This window comes from Colletes latitarsis, chromosome 2, assembly GCF_051014445.1.
Source record: "Colletes latitarsis isolate SP2378_abdomen chromosome 2, iyColLati1, whole genome shotgun sequence".
NCBI classification, from domain to species: Eukaryota; Metazoa; Arthropoda; class Insecta; order Hymenoptera; family Colletidae; genus Colletes; species Colletes latitarsis.
In genome coordinates, this window is record NC_135135.1 from 14,729,223 (window position 1) to 14,751,082 (window position 21,860).

Genomic DNA, 21,860 nt, shown 5'->3' on the forward strand with positions numbered 1-21,860 from the left:
GTTTTTCGATATCTTACGCAGGACCGGGAAAAATGCGATTTATTAAAATAATAAACAATATACGAGTAAAGGAAGTTTTATATTTAATAAAACAAGATAGTTTATTTAAGCTAAAGTCTTTATTTATTTTTCAATTTATTATGTACCCTTATAGTAACTTGTGCTTGATCGACGTATCACTTAATTCTTGATTCAAAATGAATTGAGATCTTAAGAGGAATTAGCGTTCAGTTGATATGAAGTTTCTTAAATTCGACTCGGTTGCATTGTTCTGTCTAGTAATCGTAAGATACTCTTCCGTGATCTCCTCCGGTTGGATCTTATTGAAGTATGTTTCCCGCTCTTGATGCACGTAATATGTGTCATCAAAATTAAAGTGCAGCCCGAGTATGATATTTAGTGCAGATGTGTCGTACGCGTGACATCCGGAATATCGGTATTGCGGTTTCTTATTAAATCGGCAACCCGCCGATTGAGCTCCTGCAATAACAGACGATAATTATTTACGATAATATATAACACAAATATTTTGATAAATAACGTATAAATAAAATTATTTTTAGCATACCTACCAATTGGACAAATGCAGTCTCTCGTTAGAGCGCACTGAACCCAAGGCAACATTACTTTCTCTCTAATTTCTTTAACGTTCCTAATTACCAAATGCGACGCTCGTATCAATGGGAGAAAAAAGAAACTTTCCGCGGAAACGTGAAAATATTCGTACATCTTTGGGTGCGTTAAAGAACTAATGGCATGCCTCGTAGGCCAAGTTAAAATTCCAGATTTTGGTAATAGGTATTTTGAAACATCCGAAGAATTCAAACGTACATTCGAATCCATGTACAATATATTCCCTAATGTGTTTAAAGCTGTCTGCAATAGGCAAAAAAAATATTCATTAGCTTGTACGGATAATGTTTGTAACATTACAAATATATATTGTTGCTTACCTGAATAACTAAAGGTCTATAAACATGCAGTCTATCGTCTTCGACGTGTGCTGGAAACAGGCTTGTGTCAAAATGAATCACATTACACTTTGTAAAGTTACAAGTTGCTCTAATACTTTGCAAAGAGTCATCATTTAATCCAACACTATAAATAACAATACTATTATTTGGCAAAAAGTGACTGACATTTCTGACAAAGCCATAAATGTGCTGTTCGTTCCCAGGTCTTATGAGAGAGACAACAGTCAAATTTTGAGATTTAAGACTAAAAGGAATTGTGCTTGTTTGGCCATCAAGGCCAAGCATTGCAAGATACTTTGAGTCTGTTACTAAGCGTTTTTCTTCAACATCTTTTAAGTTTTCCTGTTAAAATATTAAAGATTATGGAAAAATAACTATTAGCACGTACGTTACCGATAAAATCAGTTGAACTCGTATAGTGTAAATATAGTTACTTGGAAGTTTCGTAATTGCTTGTTGGTCTCTGTAACCAGAGTCTGAATGGAGGGTCTTTGATTGCTGAAAGCAATAAAAATGATGCTGCTCCCTGCTATGCAGATAAGGAACAGTAGCAGGCCCTTGGTACGCATCTCTCATCATTTAATCAGATGTTTTTTCAATTTTTAGGTGACAACTACGTTCGGACGTTACGTTAGAAATGTTACACGTAGGTTATACATTGTCCGTGACATGACTAATCGTTATAACTTTATTAATGTTATAACTAGAGTGCGTTGGTGACAGATAAACATTGAAAAAATATATTAGTCATAGTTCGTTTGACAAGCCCATCTTATACATGAATCACTCCAAAACCTTACAGCTGATTAGATTAAACTGTTCTTTTTCTGATAACAAAGCACTGTCAGTGCTCTAGCAGACGCCGCATTTGTAGGAACTTTCTGGTTAAATGGTAACTCTGCAATTGCAGAATCATACCTTAAAGCTTTATTTCCAATTCGCAATACCATTTAAAGTCTAAATTTTAGACTTTGCAATCAACATATACGTGTAAACGATATAAGTTTATAATTAGACTAATAGTGATTACAACCTCGAGCACTATCCTTTAAAGAATTAGCAACTGTTTACAAATACTTAAAGAAGCAATTAGTTTTCATTTGCTAATGTTTTTCCAACAAACGAAATCATCTATATGCTTATAAATGACTTACAAACGCCTTAATTCTGCCTTGAGTAAATTACACACACCTGACCCCTCTTTTACACGATTTTACATTCAGTTTCCACCAACACAATTTATTTAAAGTTTACATGAATTATAACTGATACTATGTCTGATGAGAAAGAAGCCTTAAACAATTCTAATAAACACAATAACGATAACGAAGAAAATTATCCACTATTAGATTCATTAAAGAGGATCCAAGTGTTAAACGAGTTACAAATTTTCAAATAGATCCAAGAGTTTGTGTGATTCGTTACAAAAAAATTGTTAAAACAATAAATAAAACATGCGTTATCACAATTGATACAAAGTACAAGAGATACTTCGGACGATGAAATTGATTTTTATCCAGTAAGATGACGAATTTGTTGTAACTGTATAGTAGAAAGTAATGCTAAATAATGTCGATTGTTAACGAGATATTACTGTAAAAGAAGAGTCAGGTGTAATTATATGTTGTATAATTTTGATTAAATTTATTCACAGACTTTACGCGTTAAGTCTGTTCCGCATAGAATATATTTTATTACGCAAAATCTATTAATACTAGTACTGTACAATAATTTGATCAAACACTTAATCACACAGATTCCTGCCATATGAGGGGAAATTACCAAATAGTAAAAATTTAATGCTGGTGATATTCCCCTCAAAATGTTGAGTATCAGATTCAAGAGAATAAATTTCACCGCTTGTCGCACTGTACTATAAACACGATGTAACTGAATACAAGTAAAACGTAATGTAAATCCTACAGTAAGGATTAGATATAATGGATAGATAATTTTACATGACGTTGGCATATTTTGACGTTTGCAATCTATTAATAAACTGTGTTAAATGCAAACATAATTACGTAGCTTGTGACGAAACCAATGTTTTTCTTTCATAAACAAGTTTACCTCGCGCAAATTGTTTTCAATCTACTATTTATCCCTTCTTGTCACGTTTCAACTTTTTTCTTATAACTAATATTTTATAAGATTCTATACGTTTTGTATTCTTATAATCTTGACATATAACTAGTTTAACTGATGCTATTAATGCACAAGTCAAACAATATCGATCGCAAGAGGAACTGGTGGCTAGTTACATTCTTTTGTGAAACAAATGCATGTCACCAAAATTCTAAAGAATAAAGTATACTGGAAATTTTGATGTTCTTGTTGATGTCAATTCTTCTTCCCTGTGCATAGTGTTGACTTTTTCTTATCCTTTAATGGCTAAACAAAAAATAACAATTTCAATTAATTACATGGCAGAGTATGTACAAGATTAAGTTGGAAGAGGGAAGGGTCTTGAAATTCATATAAAGCATAATAATACTCATATATTTATTTGATATAAATCATACTTTATTGATAGCTTTTAATGGTATATCATTGACAATACACACAGATGTATTACTTGGAAAATATTGCTAGTTCTGGATATACTGAAGACATTTTGTACTGCCTGAATTAACTGATAGTAAGTTGTTTTAGTTTTATTTTAATGCATGTAAAGTGGATGTTTCATGGAACTATACACACAGAATAAATGTAACTACTTTTTACTGTAACAGTAATATTTTTATGATAATGTTGTATTATGAAACATGAGATGCATAATAATTTTCACTCATACCTAAGGTGCTACAATTTATTTCTATCCTATATTACAGTTAAATTTACTAATGATACAGTGATGGGCTAAAAATGAAGCTTTATAAGTTGATAGTACATCAAAAAACCTTTAGTGAGGAAGATCTAATAATTAATCCAAAAGATCACCCAGGTATAAAAACAGGAGATGTTGTTGAAATCTATCATCCTGAAGTTGAATTCAGTCGTCTGCTGCTACAAGTCACGTCCTTTAAAGATGATTTACAAGGACGGGAGACAATTAGTGTGGAAAATAATGTAGCAATTATGTTTCAACTAAGAACATTTGGGGATGTCTACATGAATGTTGTAAATCCAGATGATGTTGCTTTAGATTCTGTTGAACTCACTTTTAAAGATCAATATTTAGGACGTAGTGAAATGTGGCGTCTAAAAAATAGCTTGGTAGAATATCTTCTTTATTTCTAGATATAAATTTAGATATTTCCAGTGCTATTATTTATGTACATGAAATAATTTTCCATCAGGTTAACACTTGTGTATATATGAATAAGAAAATTGAGTTCTGTGGTGGTAGCATAAGGTGTCAAGTATATGAAATGTGGTCACAGGGTGATCGTGTTGCCTGTGGTGTTATAAATAATGATACTAAGGTCAGCATTTAAATACAATACATGTTGTCAGAGGATGTGTAAAATACTTGGTTTTAAAGTTATGGCTTTTAGGTTGTATTTCGTTCTTCTACAAGTATGGTATATCTTTTCATTCAAATGAGTTCAGAAATGTGGGACTTTGACATTCATGGTGACCTATACTTTGAAAAAGCAGTTAATGGATTTTTGGCAGATTTATTTCAAAAATGGAAAAAAAATAGTAGCAATCATGAAGTGACAATAGTTCTGTTTTCAAGAACATTTTATAATGCTACTAGTTTGGAAGAATTCCCTAATCATATGCGCGAATGCTTGCAACATGATTATAGGGGAAGGTTTTATGAAGATTTCTACAGAGTAGTAATACAAAATGAAAGATTTGAAGATTGGAGCAATGTATTGGTACAATTACGTAAGCTGTTTACAGATTATCAAAAAATTGTATTAGAATATCATCAAAAACCAGGCATTACAATACCAAAAGCAATGAATTCAACTGCAGCACAGGGCAATTTTTTAGAAGTACTAAACATGTCTTTAAATGGTAATAATTATTCTAATATGCACTATTAAATACATTAAGAAATATTCTTAATCTGATTCTCTTGCAGTATTTGAGAAACATTATTTAGATCGTAGTTTTGATAGAACTGGTCAATTATCAGTGGTGATTACACCTGGTGTAGGTGTGTTTGAAGTTGATAGGGAGTTAACAAATGTTACAAAACAAAGAATTATTGACAATGGAGTTGGCAATGATTTGGTATGTGTTGGAGAACAACCATTACATGCAGTTCCCTTGTTAAAGGTATTTTCAATACATTGGAAGTATTAAATTATGAATATAATAATATTTTAATACATGTTAATATTTGATGTGATTTTAGTTTCATAATAAAGATACATCTATAAATGCTCCAGATGACTATAGTATGCCACACTGGATTAATCTTAGTTTTTATTCTACAAATAAAAAGATTCCTTATTCAACATTTATACCTCGCATAAAACTTCCTCAAAGGGTATCAAAACAACCAATAGAAAATGGGAAATTACAATGCAAAAATAAACTTTTACAAGAAGATTCGCGAGAATGTTTACATAATACTTTGTTTGATTATGATGCATATGATGCGAAAGTTTTTCAACTACCGTCGGTTCATACTTCCAGGTATAATATAAATGCATACTATGTTACTAAAACTTCAGAAGCAAATATTGTAGTTAAAAATTTTATATAAGAAGCCTGCAACGAGTTACAACAAGGGCCAAAAAAACAAGTGTTGCAAGCATGGAGACACATAATAATGCACAAATATTGAAACTTCTAAAACGAAAAATGTCGGACCCCGATATTCATCATCCACCGCCTGACTTACATTCGCCTCCAGCAGCCGCAGTAAGAAGCGCGGCAATATCAATACCGCATAGAGTGGATGACGTTGCTAGCAGCGAATCTAATGGAGATGTTAATGGCATGTATTTGTACTATTTCAGTAGTATATGTATGTGCGAATAGAATTCTGAAAAATAATATTAATAATTTCGTATTAAATAGAATCAAGAATATCAGTGAAGAGTGATTTAACAGATTCAGAAATATCGCCACCATTTAGACCGGTTGTTGGTAGTGCTGGGAGCCCAACAAATACAATATCTCAACCAACAAGTATCATTAGACCCAGCAGGGCGCTCATTAATCCCTTTGATCCATCTCATGTTACAATTAAACTTACTAGTAACAGACGAAGATGGACACATATTTTTCCTAAAGGTAAAAACTTATGGAAAATTGTGTAAATATTCAATCGAACCTAGTTAATTTTACAGGACCAACAGGTGTACTTATACAGCAACATCATTATCAAGCAGTTCCAACACAAACGTGTTCACAATCACAATCTGATGCTACTTCTACTATAAGTGGATTTCCTATGGAGCATAATGAAATCTCGCACTTAAATCAATTCCAAGATCGTAAGTATAACATAGTTATATAAATTATATATTATTATTATATAATAACGCAATTGTGTTTCTTCGTAGACACCAAACATAAATTACAAAGACTAAATCTGTCACTATCAAGTAGTGATAAAAGTGGAAACCTAATGTCTTCTACAGGAAATAAGTCTTTGACACTATTATGGGGCGCTACTGGTGAACAAGAATGGACACCAGCACTTACAACAGGTTCGTATACGTTTACCTAATAAAAATATTATAGGGAAAATAGATTACATAACTACTGGCAAAGAATATTTGATAACATATCCAAATAACAATAATAGCCACATTGTTATTCATAAATTATCATAAAATGAGTTTACAGTTTGAAGAACAAATTTTGAAACAATTTTTAATGAAACAAGTAGTTATTTTTACAATGCATAATATTAATTGTACATTATATATGAAGTGTAATGTTTTTCGGCTATTTTAGAAGAACAGTAAAAGCGTAGGAGAATCGTAGGTGTAATATTACAAATATTTCGATTAAAATATATCGATATATGATCGATTGTGAATAGAAAATATGCTTTTAAATTAAGTTATTCAATCACGATTAATACCAAGAAAATATGCATTTCTCTTTTTTTTTAATATAATTTTTTAAAGAATGAAAATAGTTGGTGTATACTTAAAAAAAACAGTTGTTTTTCATATAGAGTAAATGAAAGTTTGGCACGCAATCACACAAAAACCATCATGCATAAGAAGTATTTTCATTCTTAGATATGCTCATATTTATTTTTTAATTTCATCGATCATTTATATAAATAATATTAAATTTATTTCCATGCTATGGTACGTCTTATTGGGATGCAACGCTGGACGCATTGACGCGTGTGTGATGTACAACTATGATGTCACATTAAACAGCAATCATAGGTTAGCGCCATACGTTATTGGTGGTTGATTCGGTTATGGTACACATTTATTTTTAGAACAGTAAATTTATAATAATTTTAGTTCTTTATTTCTCTAGTTTTTATTATTCTTCTATGCATGTATGTTCTCTGTTAGAAAAAAGTAATATTAATTCCAAAGTAATTTCTACAAGTAGTACTTAGTAATCTGTTAAAGACTTAACAGTATTACGATTATGTATACACCTACTTCAAACTTTCGTTGTTTCCTATTTCTACTTATTTCATAACTTTGCACTGTTTAAAATATATTCGTTTTTAGTGATATATTTTGTATACACTATGATTTGCCATTTCTGATTTACAATTCTTCAAACATACTCTCATCTGCTTTATTTGCCTTTCATGTATCACACTGCTTTACTTACTATATAAATTTTCTTATTATCAGCGATTAGTTTTTGCAGTATGTAGTAACTAGTAGAATTTGTCACTAATATACAATAATTTTCTTCTGCATTATCCAAGCAATCCTTACTTTTCTATAGTCTTTTTAGACTATAAAATAGTTTGATTGCACCAACTATGCATTGCCATGTACATTAATCTAATATGTACTTAGTTTGTTGTGCTTCATAATATAAAACTGTGTACTTCATTATATTGAAGATCCATTGAAACACATTACAATTAATATATTTTGCATTGCATGTTTAAGTAATTAGTAAGATTATACAGGTAGTACACCTGACACTAATAAAATTACTATTTTTGGTACATATATGTATTTTTGTATTAACTGCTACAAGTAATTAGATTTAGTATATATTTAATCTTGAAATTAACATCAAAAGTTAGATAGATGTCTATTCTTTATTTTTATTAACTTGAAATTTATGCGTTTTATGTGTATTCCGAACTTTACTTTTTAGGTGTCGATTGGAAGTCATTGACAATCCCCGCATGTTTGCCTATTACTACAGATTATTTCCCAGATAAAAGAAGTTTGCAAAACGATTATGTTGTATCAGATTACAATCTTCTGCCGGATGACGTTAATGCAGATTTTGCTCAACAACGAGCGATATATAAAAAACCTTTAACAACTGTAGAAGTTTTTAAAGAGTTAGTATCGCAGCGGTTAGCGCAGGTATTAATAATTAGAAATTTATATTACGAATCGGGCATTAATCGATTACAATTCATTGACTAATCAATTATTGCAATTGCTAATCGTTAATCGGATTACATGTGTCTCTAAATGCATTTAAATTTTTTTTCAAGGGTTTTCAATTAATTATTTTACCTACAAGTAATAAAAATCAAAGCAATACCCCCGGTAGCAATGCCGTCCCGGCAATAAGTTCTGTAATACGTAATCGGCAAACAGAATCAGAACCTAAAGAGTACTTATTAAGTATTGGCAGAATTTTTCACAAGATATCTCTATTTGATAACTGTATAACAGTAACAAGGTACCGGCCAAGGTGAGTAATTTAATTGCACCGAACATTAATCAGGAACGAAAAAAACGATACTTTATTATATACTTTTGTAGGCATCCTTATCCTCCGTTTAACATTCATTACCTTTATCGATTTCATGCACCACACCATGATACATACGAAATATCATGGGTATCTTTTACGACAGAAAAACTGGAAAATTACAATTGGAATTATTTAGATCATTATATTTGTACAAGGGGTCACACTGACTTTGCTTTGGTGGAGGTAAGATTTTAAGTAAATGTACCGTAAAAAACAATATATTCGTTGATGTATCTAATAATACACGTAATATTTATATAAACCGCACATTTTTTAGGGTTTGAAATATTGGAGGTTCCGTGTATTCTTACTACCTTTGCATAATTCAGCAACTCGAAAATTTTCTGAAGGCTCACCGAGATGCGACATATACACGCCTCTAACCACCTCTGAGCAAGTTTCTCTCATGGATGGGTTTCTACGATTCATCGAACTATGGCCAAATAAAATACGACGTCCGAACCCTAACAAAAATTGGGTAATTCTTTTTTATAATAATTAATTTATAATATAATTTTATTATTCAATTCATAGGAACTGATAAATGGGTATAAATTATTGACTTCTTATATAGGTGGAAAGAATTGAAAAAGTATCCTACATAACGTTCAATGAAAGGTGTCTTGATATTGCTTTTTTTTAATCCAAATATTAAGTTTCGTTTAATGATTTATTTTGTCTTACATTATATCGTATTGTCGCACTTTAAACCTGGATGTTCGCATGCCTGATGTACAATGCCACGATAATGCAATTTTTTTCAACGCTTTCATTTTATTTTTGAACATGTATTATTTATTATTTAGTACATTTAATTTGACATCAAAAAATTGCAATTCCTTGTTACCTCACAGTGCGTTTGTAAGAGTTTTGTTGCAGTGCCTCTGTAATATTTAGTGTGTTGCCAAATGATGCACTAGATATCGAGGACCAAGCAATAACATCGGCTAGTAAATAATTAAAAAAAAGCACGATTTTTGTATAAGCTTTTTAGGCACTTCAGTAATAATGATTATAACATATTTAAACCAATAATATTATATTATCCATTAACTAATTTTTCTGGTGTCACATTTGTTAAGCCGATATTACAGCCAACGGGTCGCCAATGCCGAAATTACACAATTACACGAAATATGTACACATAACAGTAGATTCAAATAGATTACATTAACGGAATGTTAGTATAGGGAGGGGTATTTAGCATGATATGTTTCAGAACCCTTCAACTCTAGGTGGTGTTCCCCCGAGAGATCCTGCCTCTCACTTGACCAGACGCAGGCACAGCACGAGCCTGATAGTCCTCACTAACCAGGTATATCCTCGCATCCTGTAGCCTCGATATGCTGAGCCAGATGTCAATGACATCGTTATCGTACTTAGGCTTTGAACTACATACATTTTGCCGTCTTGGCAATCGGGAACAGCTTCGAAATCTTAATCTTTTTTATCTCTACATACACACCATTTATTTTGATTTTTCAGTGATACTAGTTTGCAATTAAATTGAATATCACTTTTTCATTACATATATAAATATATTAATTTATAGTGTTCAAACAGCTTACATAACATATTCCACCACAATGAATGCAACCATGCTTGATATTTGCCTTGAATGCGCGTATGATTTAGCAAGCTTCATGTAATGCAAATTGTTGACGTTTAATTTATTCCTTTTTTTTTTCATAATTTAATAATACTCTCTGAATATAATGTTAACAATTATATCATTACAGTTAAAAAAACCAGATATACATCTTCATGATTACGAGCTTACTCATACATTTACAGTTACCCATACTCTTCATCATGCTTTTCAGACCAGTCTAGTTGGCAGCTCTCCCTTCAGGGAGCGACTTGGAAGCAATCGTCTACCAGAGAAACCAAGACCAAGGTTTGAAAAAGCTTAGATTGATGATTTCAGCATTGTTGCTTTCTATAAATGTAATGGTATAGCGTGCAGCATATCCATTTTATAATGGTGGACCATTGTGGTTTGATATTTGATGATTTTTCATTTTGCTTGTATGCTTTGTGCTATGTATGTTCATTTTCTAAATAGGACTACTCTTCAACTACTTACACATAATTCTCAAACAGTAAATTTTTAATATTTCAATCATAATAAGAGTTTAAATTATTTACATGTATATTTATAGTTATTATAAATTAGTATTACTCTAATTGTTACAGTACTTTCACGATCGAATGAATATGCATTCGACTAAACTGCTATGCAGTTTTCATATTCGGACATATGAAAAAAAATTTTCTTTCACGCGAAAAAATTGTTAACGGAAGTAATATTATAAATATACATTTTTAAACAACTATGTTACATTTTAGGAAAAATATTGCACATCATTTTCAACAAATGCACATTTGCATGTTTTGTCAAGAGGTGGCAACATTAGAACTTATTTGTCTCCACACATCTTTTGTACGACACTGGTTATATTGCATTAAACAGAAGTCAGTCTAAGAATGCTGTGTCAAACCTATATTTTGTAATTTGCTTACAAATACTACATGCTTTCACAATGGTGATAAGTATAAAGGTACCTTTAGCGTGTCCTATTCTGAGGGAGTTGTGATCAGAATAGAGAAAAAACTGTCTTTGTAAATGTTTGAGAAAATCTCTGTACATAGTGCCCATTCTGTATCTTCCAGCTGCTTTTATCTTTCTTTCCATCATTTAGTAAATATCCGATACAGAGCACTTGTATCATTCATTTTGCATTTAAGAAAAGGATATTAACGGTAAATATTTAAATATGTGATTTTAATTCTACAAATGCTCTGTATAGTAGAAAACATTGGTAGTGAGTGAGGGAGTGACGGGGTTCTCTGTACAGGAGAGGCATGTAGTGAATACCGCTGCGACTGCCCGCACGTGCCTCGACACTCCTCGTCACGTGCCAAACAGGTTGGTTTTACTCTTTTAATTTCTTTCAATTCACTATAAACTTAAATTTTTGCTATTTATAACAAAATATGTATGTACAACATTAGGTATTTTGGGGGGTAACTGGCCGTGAAACGCTACTCTATCACGAAGCGCTACATTATGACCGATAACGTAACGAACACAAAAAGCAATTAAACTACAATAAAGCGAATAAATATTGATATCCCGGATAAGACAGTATCTGTAGAGCAAACATACCTAATTCTAATTTAAGCACAAACTCAATTACTACTGTAAATTATGTTCTTATAGGAACGATCTAATTATTTTAGTATTAAAACAATAATTCTGAAAAATGATATCTCTCTTTAAGAAATGGTTGACTTCTTCCTCTAAATTCCGATATTATACAGGGTGTTCAGCTACCCCTGGGAAACATTTTAATGGGAGATTCTAGAGGCCAAAATAAGATGAAAATCAAGAATACTAATTTGTTGATGGAGATTTCGTTAAAAAGTTATTAACGTATAAAGTTCCGCCCTGTACTGAATTTTTTTCTAGAAAGTGGATAGGTTTTCGGGGGTAGGTCTATTCATAAAAAATTATTGTAATCGACCCCTGCAACCGAAAATAATTTTTCCAGAACGATTTGAAATTTTTTAATTTTGTCGAAAAATTTCACACTTTCTCGAATTTTTTTCTCGAAAGTGCGTAGGATTTCGAGGGTATATGTATTCACCAAAAATGGTTGCATTTGACCCCAGAACCTAGAAATAATTTTTTTAGAACGGTTTGAAATTTTTTTTTTTCGCCGAGAAATTTAGGCACCTACCCCCTTGTCGATTTTTCATAAAAATTCCTTTTTCATTTTTAGTAATTTTGTTTGACGCCCTACAGAAAAGTTGTCTAATACTTTTTTGTAGGTACCCATGAACTCTACTTCAGAAAAAAGTTTCATTGAAATATATTCACAATTGTAGGAGTTATGACTGTTTGAAAATTGGACCATTTTTATGGGGTTTTTCTCATTTTGCGGGGTCAAGGACCAACTTTTCGAATATTTTTGCGATTTGTACATATTCTCCACCAAAATACGCGTAGTTTGCTTTTTTAAACATTAAAATCGTCCAATCCGTTCAGAAGTTATGACGTTTTAAAGATTCGCATGAAAATTCGGGCAGACATTTCTGGCCAGAAATTATATTTTCGGTAAGGAATTTTTTTCTCGAAAATGCGTGGAATTTCAGGGGTATGTGTAATGACCAAAAATGATTGCAATCGACTCTTGCAAACGAAAAAAATTTTTTTTAAACGATATGAAAAATTTTTTTTTCTGCCAAAAAAATTCCAACACCTATCCGATTTTTTTTCTCGAAAGTGAGTAGGATTTCAGGGATATGTCTATTCACCAAATATGCTTATAATTGACCCCTGCAACCAAAAATAATTTTTCCAGAACAATTTGAAATTTTTGAATTTAATTGTTAATAACTTTTTAACGGAGCCTCCATCAACAAATTGGTATTCTTGATTTTCGTCTTATTTTGGTCTCTAGAATCCCCCATTAACATTTTTCCCAGGGGTGGCCGAACACCCTGTATTTATAATGTACATACATATTGGTTGAAGATATATTCTATTCTAATTATCGTTTAAAATAAATGCAAATGATATGCATATGCAAATAAATTTTGTGGCTTTTCACAATGCAATTTTAAACATTGCTTAATATTTTAGTCGCTTTACATCTCATTGCCATGCACGTTAACGATAAAGGCATTACATGATTACATTGTAATCCTATTTTTGCCAGGTCAGGTTCAAAAGTGATGGATAGGGGTCGAATTTCGCCAGCTAGCGAAGCTGTGTTACCTCTTTCGCTCGAGCAACAACAAGATCATTTTGATTCTAACGAGGATAGGTAAAATGAATACCTAAGTAAATTAAATCAGTTATTCATGTATTGTTCTAACGTATGAAATTCATCAACAGTACGAATATGGAATTAACAAAGATAAAGAGTACTACACCAAATAATGAAATTCTAGAAGCAATGAAACATCCACAAAATGGTGTGGGGTTTCTTACACAGCACCCATCTCTCCCAAGTCAAACATTTGTTAGCGCGGATGCCGTGCAATGGTTAAACAATCATATCGAAGGAGGAGTAACGGTGGATGGTGCTATTAACATTATGAATGTAAGAAGGAGGTTTTCATACTTTCGGAAATAATCGATCATATTGTAATAGCATTTTTTCATCTAGGGCATGATACAAGATAAACTAATATGCCACGCTTCCGGTGATTTTTCCAAATCATTTATTTTAGGGTTTTACTTATACCATGTAGTGCAAGACAAAGAGCATCAAAGAGGTAAGAGGATGCATCTATTACACGTTGCATACTAATTTGCAAGTTGTTTTGTATTTTGTTTACTTTCAAGGGACAGATTATTTTTCACCCACGGGTGATTTGCAAAGTTTCGAAAACGAATGGGTAGAGGTGGAAATAAAAGCACCAAAAGGTTGGTGCGAGCCTACTTCGCCAGGAACTTTACCAACGATATCGTCTCCGATAACTATCCCTAGTTGTGATACTGTTGATGAATCGAACGTACCCTCATTTCTTAAAGACGATCTAGACGTAATAGACTCTGTAGATGATTGGCAAGGTGAGTTATAATACTATTATTTTAACGTAAATTATATCGTAAGGGCTTTCTTCCCATTACTAGACCAAGTTGTTTTTTCCTAGTTCCACCATACAAGCATACTTATTTAGATATCGATATAAATAATAGAAGCGACCGAATTGAATGGGGACATTTAAGATATCAATCCGTATATAAAGTGGATCATTCTTATGAACTTGTAGTACAATGGGTAGCATCGTCAGGTAGCATAGTCGCCGATCTGGTAAGTACACGTATTATTTTTTGCACGTAATTTTGAAATTAAATTTCGGTAAGTATTAATATTGACTTCGACTTTTATTTTTAAAAGATATTTGTATGGCAACGTAAAGCACAAACTTGTGGGATTCAGATGGTTCCTATTCCCAGCGATTTATTAGCGCTACCGTTCACTTCGAAAAGTGATCCTTTAAGGGGGCCTATTTTTATACCATTAAATACAGAATGTCTTATGACAAATAAACAACATCTTTTCGAAGGTTTGTTGTCAATTCGATGATGATACAAATTTAAGTAACCCGAGAGTTAGTATTTAGATATTGTATTTAAAATATATTAATTATAGAATTCCGAGAAGATAGTTACACGCAACGACTATTTCTCTTTCAAGAAACAATCGTACAAAGATTTGGCTTTGTCCCGTGTTTAATAGAAAGTACTGAGAATGATCATCAATATGTGCACATGACTGGCAATGCATTTATACTAATTCCTTCAACAACAAATACTAAAATGCGTCCCCGAACGGCTACTAATGTTGTAAGACGAAATACAGGTCAAAAAGGATATCCAGTTCATCCCGATCAGCCTAGTCCACACGAGGCTTATATTACGAGACATGTTAGCGGAAAAAACAAAAATGATTATAGCATAGACAGAAGAGTAAGTATCAGGGTTTTTTTACGAAAGGAATAGTCGCAGAAATAATTTTGGTTCGTTTAGATTGGATTTCTTTGGTCATGGAATCATATGGTTAGCCGAAAATGGAGATCGTCATCCACATTAGCCGGTGATGAACTATTTCAAAAAAAGCTAATTCAAGATTTTAGACATTTTTGTTCCAATGGAGATAATAGACTGAGGCAATTCTGGGAATGTTGTTGGGACGTAAAAGAGAAATCATTTACACAAACAACTTAATAGTGTAAAATATAATATAGGTACTGTTTTATAAGCTTACACTTTAATTACAACAATAATGGAACTTATTTTTGCCATAATTAAACGTGTACCTCTTTTAAATTATTAGAAAATCATTTTAAATATAATATGTACTTGTGATACAATTCTTATTATCATGATAAAGAAAGTATGTACAAATTAAAAATATTTGCTGACGCTTAAAAAAGATGTAAATGAACTTAAAAGCAATGTTTGTAATATACATTTACGAGTTTACTTAGTTTGCATAAGGCACATATTGTTTTTACAAAACTAGTAATAATAAATTTATAATTTTTGTTACTCATACGTGTATCGATGCACTCACAAGAAAAAAAAAATGAGGTTATATTAAAGCAAAATAGTCAGTGTTTTTACTCTACCAAAATGCCTAGAAGTATGAACATTAACGAAGGATGTTACATTTCTTATATAACAATATTTTAGCCCCAAATTAAAAAATAATGATATCATGGTTAGTATATTTCGCATATACAAAATTATTATAAAGAATACTAAATACATTACTAATTTAATTTTTGGAATTTCAAATAGACTGATAATTAAAGATGTGCGTCAACCAAAAAATATCAGATCGAGTCGGGACGAAAATTTTTTTGAAATCAGATCGAGGTTTTAAAAACAAATAAATCATAATTTAAAAATTATCCAAGTTACATGATGGAGCAAAAATAATGCATCAAATTAGTAATAAATATACGTATTATTATATTATACTTACCGATTTGATGAATTACTTTCACTCCAACTTCCTAATTTTATAATTTTGAAGTCTTATAAATCATACTTTCTTTCCGAGAAAATCGACACTTCCGGAAATTTCGAATGTCGTCGAGAATCTCGAAACTCTTTCGATTATTGAATTCTCGATATTTATAGGTTGGAACACCTCTACTTATAACGTAATCTACTAGTATTTTGTGTCATACATGACGCAAAAATCTATTTGCACCAAAATGATACAAGTTTTTGAACAAAATATAGAACTGTGTTCCACATTGGTAAAAAAAATTACTATGTTCAAATAATTCATAATTACTTAAGAGTATTTGTACCTCAATGTGAATAATAAGTACATACCTAACTTTCTTAGAAACCCGCTCTAGAGGGAGGCGTAGCAAAATATTTTTTATTCCTCCTCATAAACGTTCGACTATAACAAAAACAAAGGAAATGATAAATATAACCGTAATGTATTTAACAATTAAATAAGAACTAAAAATAAAATATATACCTAGAAGCAAGTGGAGTATTAAAGAAACCGCGGGAAGTGCTACGTTTAAGCAAAGATTCCGTGGATGGTGTATGTCTTAGTTCTGTTTTATGGATGTCAATGCTATTTAAGTTTTCGGGATTGACAAAATTTGCCCAGTAATCCGACGGGATTTTTAATAAATTTTCTACTATCTGTAAGAAATTGTTTTATATTTTAAAAGGATTCTCTAAATTAAAAAATTTATCACGTAGGAAACTTACTGCGACTTGATTTTTCGTCTCCGAAAGCAAAGACGTTGGTGATGGTTGTTGACAACTGTAACCCACCAATGTTGGCCCAAAGACTTTAGCCAGATTACTTATAGGCATTTTACATTCCGGACTACTCGAAACTCTTTGTAAGTGTAATATTAGAAAAGCAAGCGTATCTCTATTAGGTTGAGGTAGCTCTGAAATTGCTTGGTACAAAGCAGCGTCGGCATCTTGTTTGTCAGTAATAGTAGTGGCACGAACAAAGTCGGCCCATAATCCTACGGTAATTAATGGCTCCCGTAATGATCTAATAATAAAGAAAAAATAGATATGAATATAATATTTCATATTTATCAGGAAAAATATGTTTATGTAAACGAACCTGAGAAAATCTTTAAGAGTAGAGCATATGGTAGCTATATCGACATCGGAAAGATTAGGAGCTCCTTTGCCTTTTAGAAACTTTTCTTTTAGACATTTCACCTCTGTCAAACCACCATTCACTCTGTATAATCCTTGTTCGCCCATTCCTCTTAGTTCCACTTCATTGATACAATGAACAACCAATGATGGTACCATTGGTGGGATCATAGGTGTATAGTCCGCTATAGTTCCCTTTGCGATAATATATCGTGATAATTTTACACGATAAATTAATGAGCCGTGAATATAAAAGAATTACTTACCGATGTGCCGCGTAGGGTAGGCGTATTTCCAGTAGGCACGCATGGTAATGGTACTAAGTCTTTGCATTCCGTATGAGCTGTAGCTCTACAGTCTCGACATTTTAAAGCTACTTTTCCAAAACGAATTCTGAAATGTTATTTAACATGAAACGTCTGGATTACTTAAGCGAATACAACTAAATTCTTGCGTGAATGTTTATACCTCTTATCACAGGGTGTACAAACTTCTGGTTTAATCACTGTCTTTGCTATAAAACTATGACCTCTAGCGGATTTTGTATTTAAAGTATATCCACCTATATTCGGACTAGGTTTGAAAACACCCTCAGAATCTGATCCTGATGTAAGAATTTCCATTCTTGGCGCGGAAGGCTGCAATATATTTTTTTTTCATAGAAAAATTATATAAGAAATATAATAATCAATATTTTAGGCATACAATAACAGCTCACAGCAGTATCAATTTTCGTTTGTTTCGTGTCAGCGGACGATAACTTTGATTTACTACGATCGCCGCTTTTGTGTCTTTTGCACGAAGTATGCAATGGACCCTGTGGATCTACATTCTCGTCTCCGGGTATAGCTTCAATTACGGAAGACGCAGTAATAGTACCTTCTTTAGGCATTACTACAGTAGTTGTAGCTACTATTCTATCAGACGAATTTAATTCTGCAACCTTCTGTAACGTGCTACGACGTTTTTTTGTGGAATATTCACCACTGGGTCTGTGTTCTTTCCATTCTCGTTTCTTTTGATTTTGTTGAATAATTATACTGGTATCTAAGTCATCCTCTGACTTTGAAAAGCAGCTCAAGTCGCTTAATATAGAGCCAGTGGAGTCCAGCTCCGCTATAGTATTTAATCTAATAATAATAATTATAAATATCATCTAAAATATCAACAAAATAGTTTCATTCGTAAAGAAAAACTCACTTGTCATTTTGATGAATATCTTTAATATGCATGTTACTATGACGTCCATTCAACGTGGTATTATTTAAGAACTGTAGTTTTTCTCGTGTTTCATCATTTAAGTTCCTACCACCATCATTAAATAAAAGATCTCTGGCCAAAGCAATTTGTCTCTCCTATACATATAAGGATAATAGAAGTACATTATCAAATGATACAAAATTGTAAAGAAATGTTACACGTACCAATGAGTTCCTCTGTTCTTCCACGGTCCTTCTTTTTCGCTTTTCCTCATCTAAAAGTCTCCTGGCATGACTCAATTTTCTATCTAAATCTGCTGCTTCTTGATGAGCTTTGTCTAAGGCAGAGTGAAGCCTCTGACATTCTTGTATCGATGCCAGCCATTTTTGCCTCATTTCCTCTTGATTGATAGCAAAATGCAAAAATTCTATATAAAAATAAAACGTACTTTTAAATACACATCACTTACTGCCACTTTTTGTATAGAATGCAATCGCGTTTTCTTTATAGTAAAATGAGTGCAAGAAATAATACAAGTAAATCGAGAACATCGAGGTGTGTAAGAATGTATATTAAATACATGTGAAAAATTGAGAAAATTCGCAGATATGTAACGAATAAAATATCGTAGGGGGTAAGGAGGCTAATAAGATCAAAACCTTCTTCACAGGCTCCATTTATCAGCACGTCTGTGCATCGCACGATTTCATCGTGGCTTGCTAACATCGACAACGATGTGGTCATTTTTAAATCGATATAGACTTGTTTAAACGAAATCACAATATTTTATCATGAATACAGATCGTGTAACAGGACTGCGACAATTATCCGTAGATTACTTCGCTCTCGCGCCGATTACACCGTTACAAATAACAATTCGTTGAAGTTTCACATCTAAGTTCGACAACGCGACGGACGTAATACATTTCTGTTGCAGGTTTCCAAAAATATTCACTTCGAATTAATTCCCGAAAAACGCTCGCAATATCGCGCCATGAAGCCGTTGACAGTGCACGTTGGACACGCAACAACCGCTTTCTACGCAATTTAAATTCGACCAATCAGAGAACCGCTTCTTCGTCGAGTTTCTTGTTCCTCCGTTAGGTGTCTTCGGCCATTTTTTGGCGGACAGTCGAGTAAGGAGGATTTCGCGCGTTTTTAGCTCTTAAATTATTATTACTTTGTACTAGAAATAAAGCAAATATAACACATTTGCGTAAAACGAATATAGTAAGTTATCGCCATAAGCTTAAACTACTTAAATTATTACATATTTGGTTTATTCTTGTTTCAGAATTTGCCCATGAAAATTCCGTCGTTACGTTTCATTGCTGCACGAGACATGGAAGTAAGTTACACTCGAATGGCAAAAGTTATAATTACAAATATAAACCATGCGAGATATAATATCATAGAACTAATTTCGTCAAAGTTTTAGATTCTTGAGATAAAGCATAAATGACTTTAAAATGTCTGATACATTTTAACAGTTTTTTCAATTTTTTATAACCATATAGATGAAACTTTTGAATTCGAAAGTTCAATTTTTTTGGATATACTTATTCGTATTTCCTCAGCTATTTTACAATTTGAAATCTAAACTCAAAATAGCGGAAATAATATGACCGACTTGTAAGGTTCAAACTTCAATTATTTTAAACATTTTAGGTTTGACTAGGTTAGTTAACCCGGTATCTAATCCGTTTTAGATTTTACTTTTAACACTTTATTACCGACTTATTGCAGAATATGCTTCACGTTTGTCGAACGTGGCACAAGTCTGCCTAGCAATATATTAGGCAATTACACCATAGATGGCGCATATTTTGATACGCATACAGAAATTCTAACTTATCGATCTACAGTCACTCTTTTACCACAATCGATTAATCGTGTTTTTCGTCTTACAGGTCCATCGAGTCAATTAAAATGACGTCGAGGCATGACGATCGTCGGTGGATATTTCAAGTTGGAATTTCTTCGTTCCTGATTCCACCGGATATCGAGACTCAAAGAAATGCAGCTGGAACAAGAGAGAGAGAAGAGAGGAGTAAGATGGTGAGTGAGTAGCTAAGTATTATCGTCGGTTAGATCTTTGCGAATACTGTGCCCTCGCTTCCGTACGTCTGCTATATCCTTTAACGCACGAACGACTTTAAAATTGCTTTTACCTCTTGCACCCTTCCATTTCTGCGTTCTCAACTTCTCGAACGGGTGTCGTGAACCGACCAATTTTGAACTATTCCCTGTTCCACGTGTTTCTCTACTCGCATCGTGTCCAGAATTCTCGTGCAAAGACTCTTTGTAGAATTAATAGCATCTCTAGAACCGATAAAATGAGGACGCTCGCCTCTAAAATTAGATAGGGCTGCGTTTAAGGCGATGCAGTTTATTTTCACTGTATAACTCAACCAAGAAAATAAATAAAGCTAGTGTTTATCGATACTAGGAATATTAAAAATATCAGTAGCGATTTTCAACTATAAAAATCAATTTTATAAAGGAAAGTATCATTGTATATGCTACAATTATATTACACAAGAAAAGTCGATGTATCGACTCAAAGTATTTGTAGCATGACCGCAGGGTTGAGGGTTAAGAAACTCGTACTGTGTATTTCAATCGATCAGAAATAGTTTCACACATTTTTATAAAGAAATCAAGAAGTTTCTTCGCATAATGAACAAGGATATAACTCAATTTAAACGAGTAGGAAGTACAAGGCTGTTCGTTCTTTTTCTCTCCGTACTTAAAGATCCTTGAGACATGCCTGAAGAACACTGGATTTTACAATAAGCAGAATCCACGAAAAACTGGGAAGGAAAGTTTTGAAACGATAATGGAGTGGGGTCGCGGAGTTATATTTCCGTGAAGAATCGAATCGATGATCCGTGAACGTAGTATTTCGTTTTCGCAAAGCAAGAGAGAGAGAGAGAGAGAGAGAGAGAGAGAGAGAGAGAGAGAGAGAGAGGTACCCATGGGATCGAAGAAGCTCCCAGGAATCGCGTAGTCAGGGGTTGCCTTACCGGTGCATGAATATTGAATGGCACGCTTGGTCGAGTTTTGAAAAACTCGCATTTATCCCCGTCGGTGAATCCCGCAAGCTCTATCATTCCCAGTGAAAGGATAATCGCGTCTTAACTTCCACGGGACTCGTCCTCGAAGCT

General features: G+C 32.8%; 3 protein-coding genes across 10 annotated transcripts; 1 reads left to right on the forward strand and 2 right to left on the reverse strand.

Moving 5' to 3' along the window:
• Nucleotides 1-91: 91 nt before the first annotated feature.
• On the reverse strand, nucleotides 92-2,474 carry LOC143351910 (uncharacterized). Its single transcript, XM_076783991.1, has 5 exons — nucleotides 2,129-2,474; nucleotides 1,409-1,872; nucleotides 954-1,316; nucleotides 573-876; nucleotides 92-480 (listed from the first exon to the last, which is right to left on the reverse strand). Exons 2-5 carry the CDS (start codon nucleotides 1,541-1,543, stop codon nucleotides 221-223), a joined length of 1,062 nt encoding a protein of 353 aa, XP_076640106.1. The 5' UTR covers nucleotides 1,544-1,872; nucleotides 2,129-2,474; the 3' UTR covers nucleotides 92-220.
• A 399-nt stretch (nucleotides 2,475-2,873) lies between these two features.
• Nucleotides 2,874-15,597, forward strand: Iml1 (GATOR complex protein Iml1). Of its 7 annotated transcripts, none has more exons than XM_076783978.1 (25): nucleotides 2,874-3,612; nucleotides 3,806-4,190; nucleotides 4,274-4,399; nucleotides 4,472-4,943; nucleotides 5,011-5,207; nucleotides 5,287-5,570; nucleotides 5,642-5,874; nucleotides 5,958-6,173; nucleotides 6,230-6,376; nucleotides 6,446-6,592; nucleotides 7,283-7,291; nucleotides 8,202-8,419; nucleotides 8,554-8,756; nucleotides 8,828-9,002; nucleotides 9,097-9,297; nucleotides 10,039-10,134; nucleotides 10,643-10,716; nucleotides 13,544-13,651; nucleotides 13,723-13,930; nucleotides 13,997-14,105; nucleotides 14,176-14,403; nucleotides 14,487-14,647; nucleotides 14,735-14,903; nucleotides 14,990-15,306; nucleotides 15,367-15,597. In XM_076783978.1, the coding sequence occupies exons 2-25, from the start codon at nucleotides 3,840-3,842 to the stop codon at nucleotides 15,562-15,564; spliced, it is 4,647 nt and encodes a 1,548-aa protein (XP_076640093.1). In that variant the 5' UTR covers nucleotides 2,874-3,612; nucleotides 3,806-3,839; the 3' UTR covers nucleotides 15,565-15,597. The 7 variants fall into 7 exon arrangements, with proteins under 7 accessions (XP_076640093.1, XP_076640099.1, XP_076640096.1 ...); XM_076783984.1 differs by having other exon boundaries at nucleotides 5,645-5,874; XM_076783981.1 differs by lacking the exon at nucleotides 10,039-10,134.
• Nucleotides 3,351-19,690, reverse strand: Tum (Rac GTPase activating protein tumbleweed). Of its 2 annotated transcripts, XM_076783990.1 has the most exons (11): nucleotides 19,353-19,690; nucleotides 18,918-19,120; nucleotides 18,694-18,848; nucleotides 18,212-18,623; nucleotides 17,962-18,131; nucleotides 17,760-17,886; nucleotides 17,456-17,688; nucleotides 17,083-17,380; nucleotides 16,841-17,013; nucleotides 16,687-16,759; nucleotides 3,351-3,365 (listed from the first exon to the last, which is right to left on the reverse strand). In XM_076783990.1, exons 1-10 carry the CDS (start codon nucleotides 19,435-19,437, stop codon nucleotides 16,696-16,698), a joined length of 1,920 nt encoding a protein of 639 aa, XP_076640105.1. In that variant the 5' UTR covers nucleotides 19,438-19,690; the 3' UTR covers nucleotides 3,351-3,365; nucleotides 16,687-16,695. The 2 variants fall into 2 exon arrangements, with proteins under 2 accessions (XP_076640105.1, XP_076640104.1); XM_076783989.1 differs by lacking the exon at nucleotides 3,351-3,365 and having other exon boundaries at nucleotides 16,545-16,759.
• Between the last annotated feature and the right edge of the window lie 2,170 nt (nucleotides 19,691-21,860).

Coding starts and splice junctions, on each gene's coding strand:
- LOC143351910 (XM_076783991.1), bottom strand. CDS start 1,543: ATGCGTACCAAGGGCCTGCTACTGTTCCTTATCTGCATAGCAGGGAGC. Junction 1,317..1,408: donor AGCAATTACGAAACTTCCAA/GTAACTATATTT, acceptor ATATTTTAACAG/GAAAACTTAAAAGATGTTGA. Junction 877..953: donor ATAGACCTTTAGTTATTCAG/GTAAGCAACAAT, acceptor TGCCTATTGCAG/ACAGCTTTAAACACATTAGG.
- Iml1 (XM_076783978.1), top strand. CDS start 3,840: ATGAAGCTTTATAAGTTGATAGTACATCAAAAAACCTTTAGTGAGGAA. Junction 13,652..13,722: donor TTTGATTCTAACGAGGATAG/GTAAAATGAATA, acceptor ATTCATCAACAG/TACGAATATGGAATTAACAA. Junction 14,404..14,486: donor CTCTGTAGATGATTGGCAAG/GTGAGTTATAAT, acceptor GTTTTTTCCTAG/TTCCACCATACAAGCATACT.
- Tum (XM_076783990.1), bottom strand. CDS start 19,437: ATGACCACATCGTTGTCGATGTTAGCAAGCCACGATGAAATCGTGCGA. Junction 17,887..17,961: donor TGTACACCCTGTGATAAGAG/GTATAAACATTC, acceptor ATAACATTTCAG/AATTCGTTTTGGAAAAGTAG. Junction 17,014..17,082: donor AGACGAAAAATCAAGTCGCA/GTAAGTTTCCTA, acceptor AATTTCTTACAG/ATAGTAGAAAATTTATTAAA.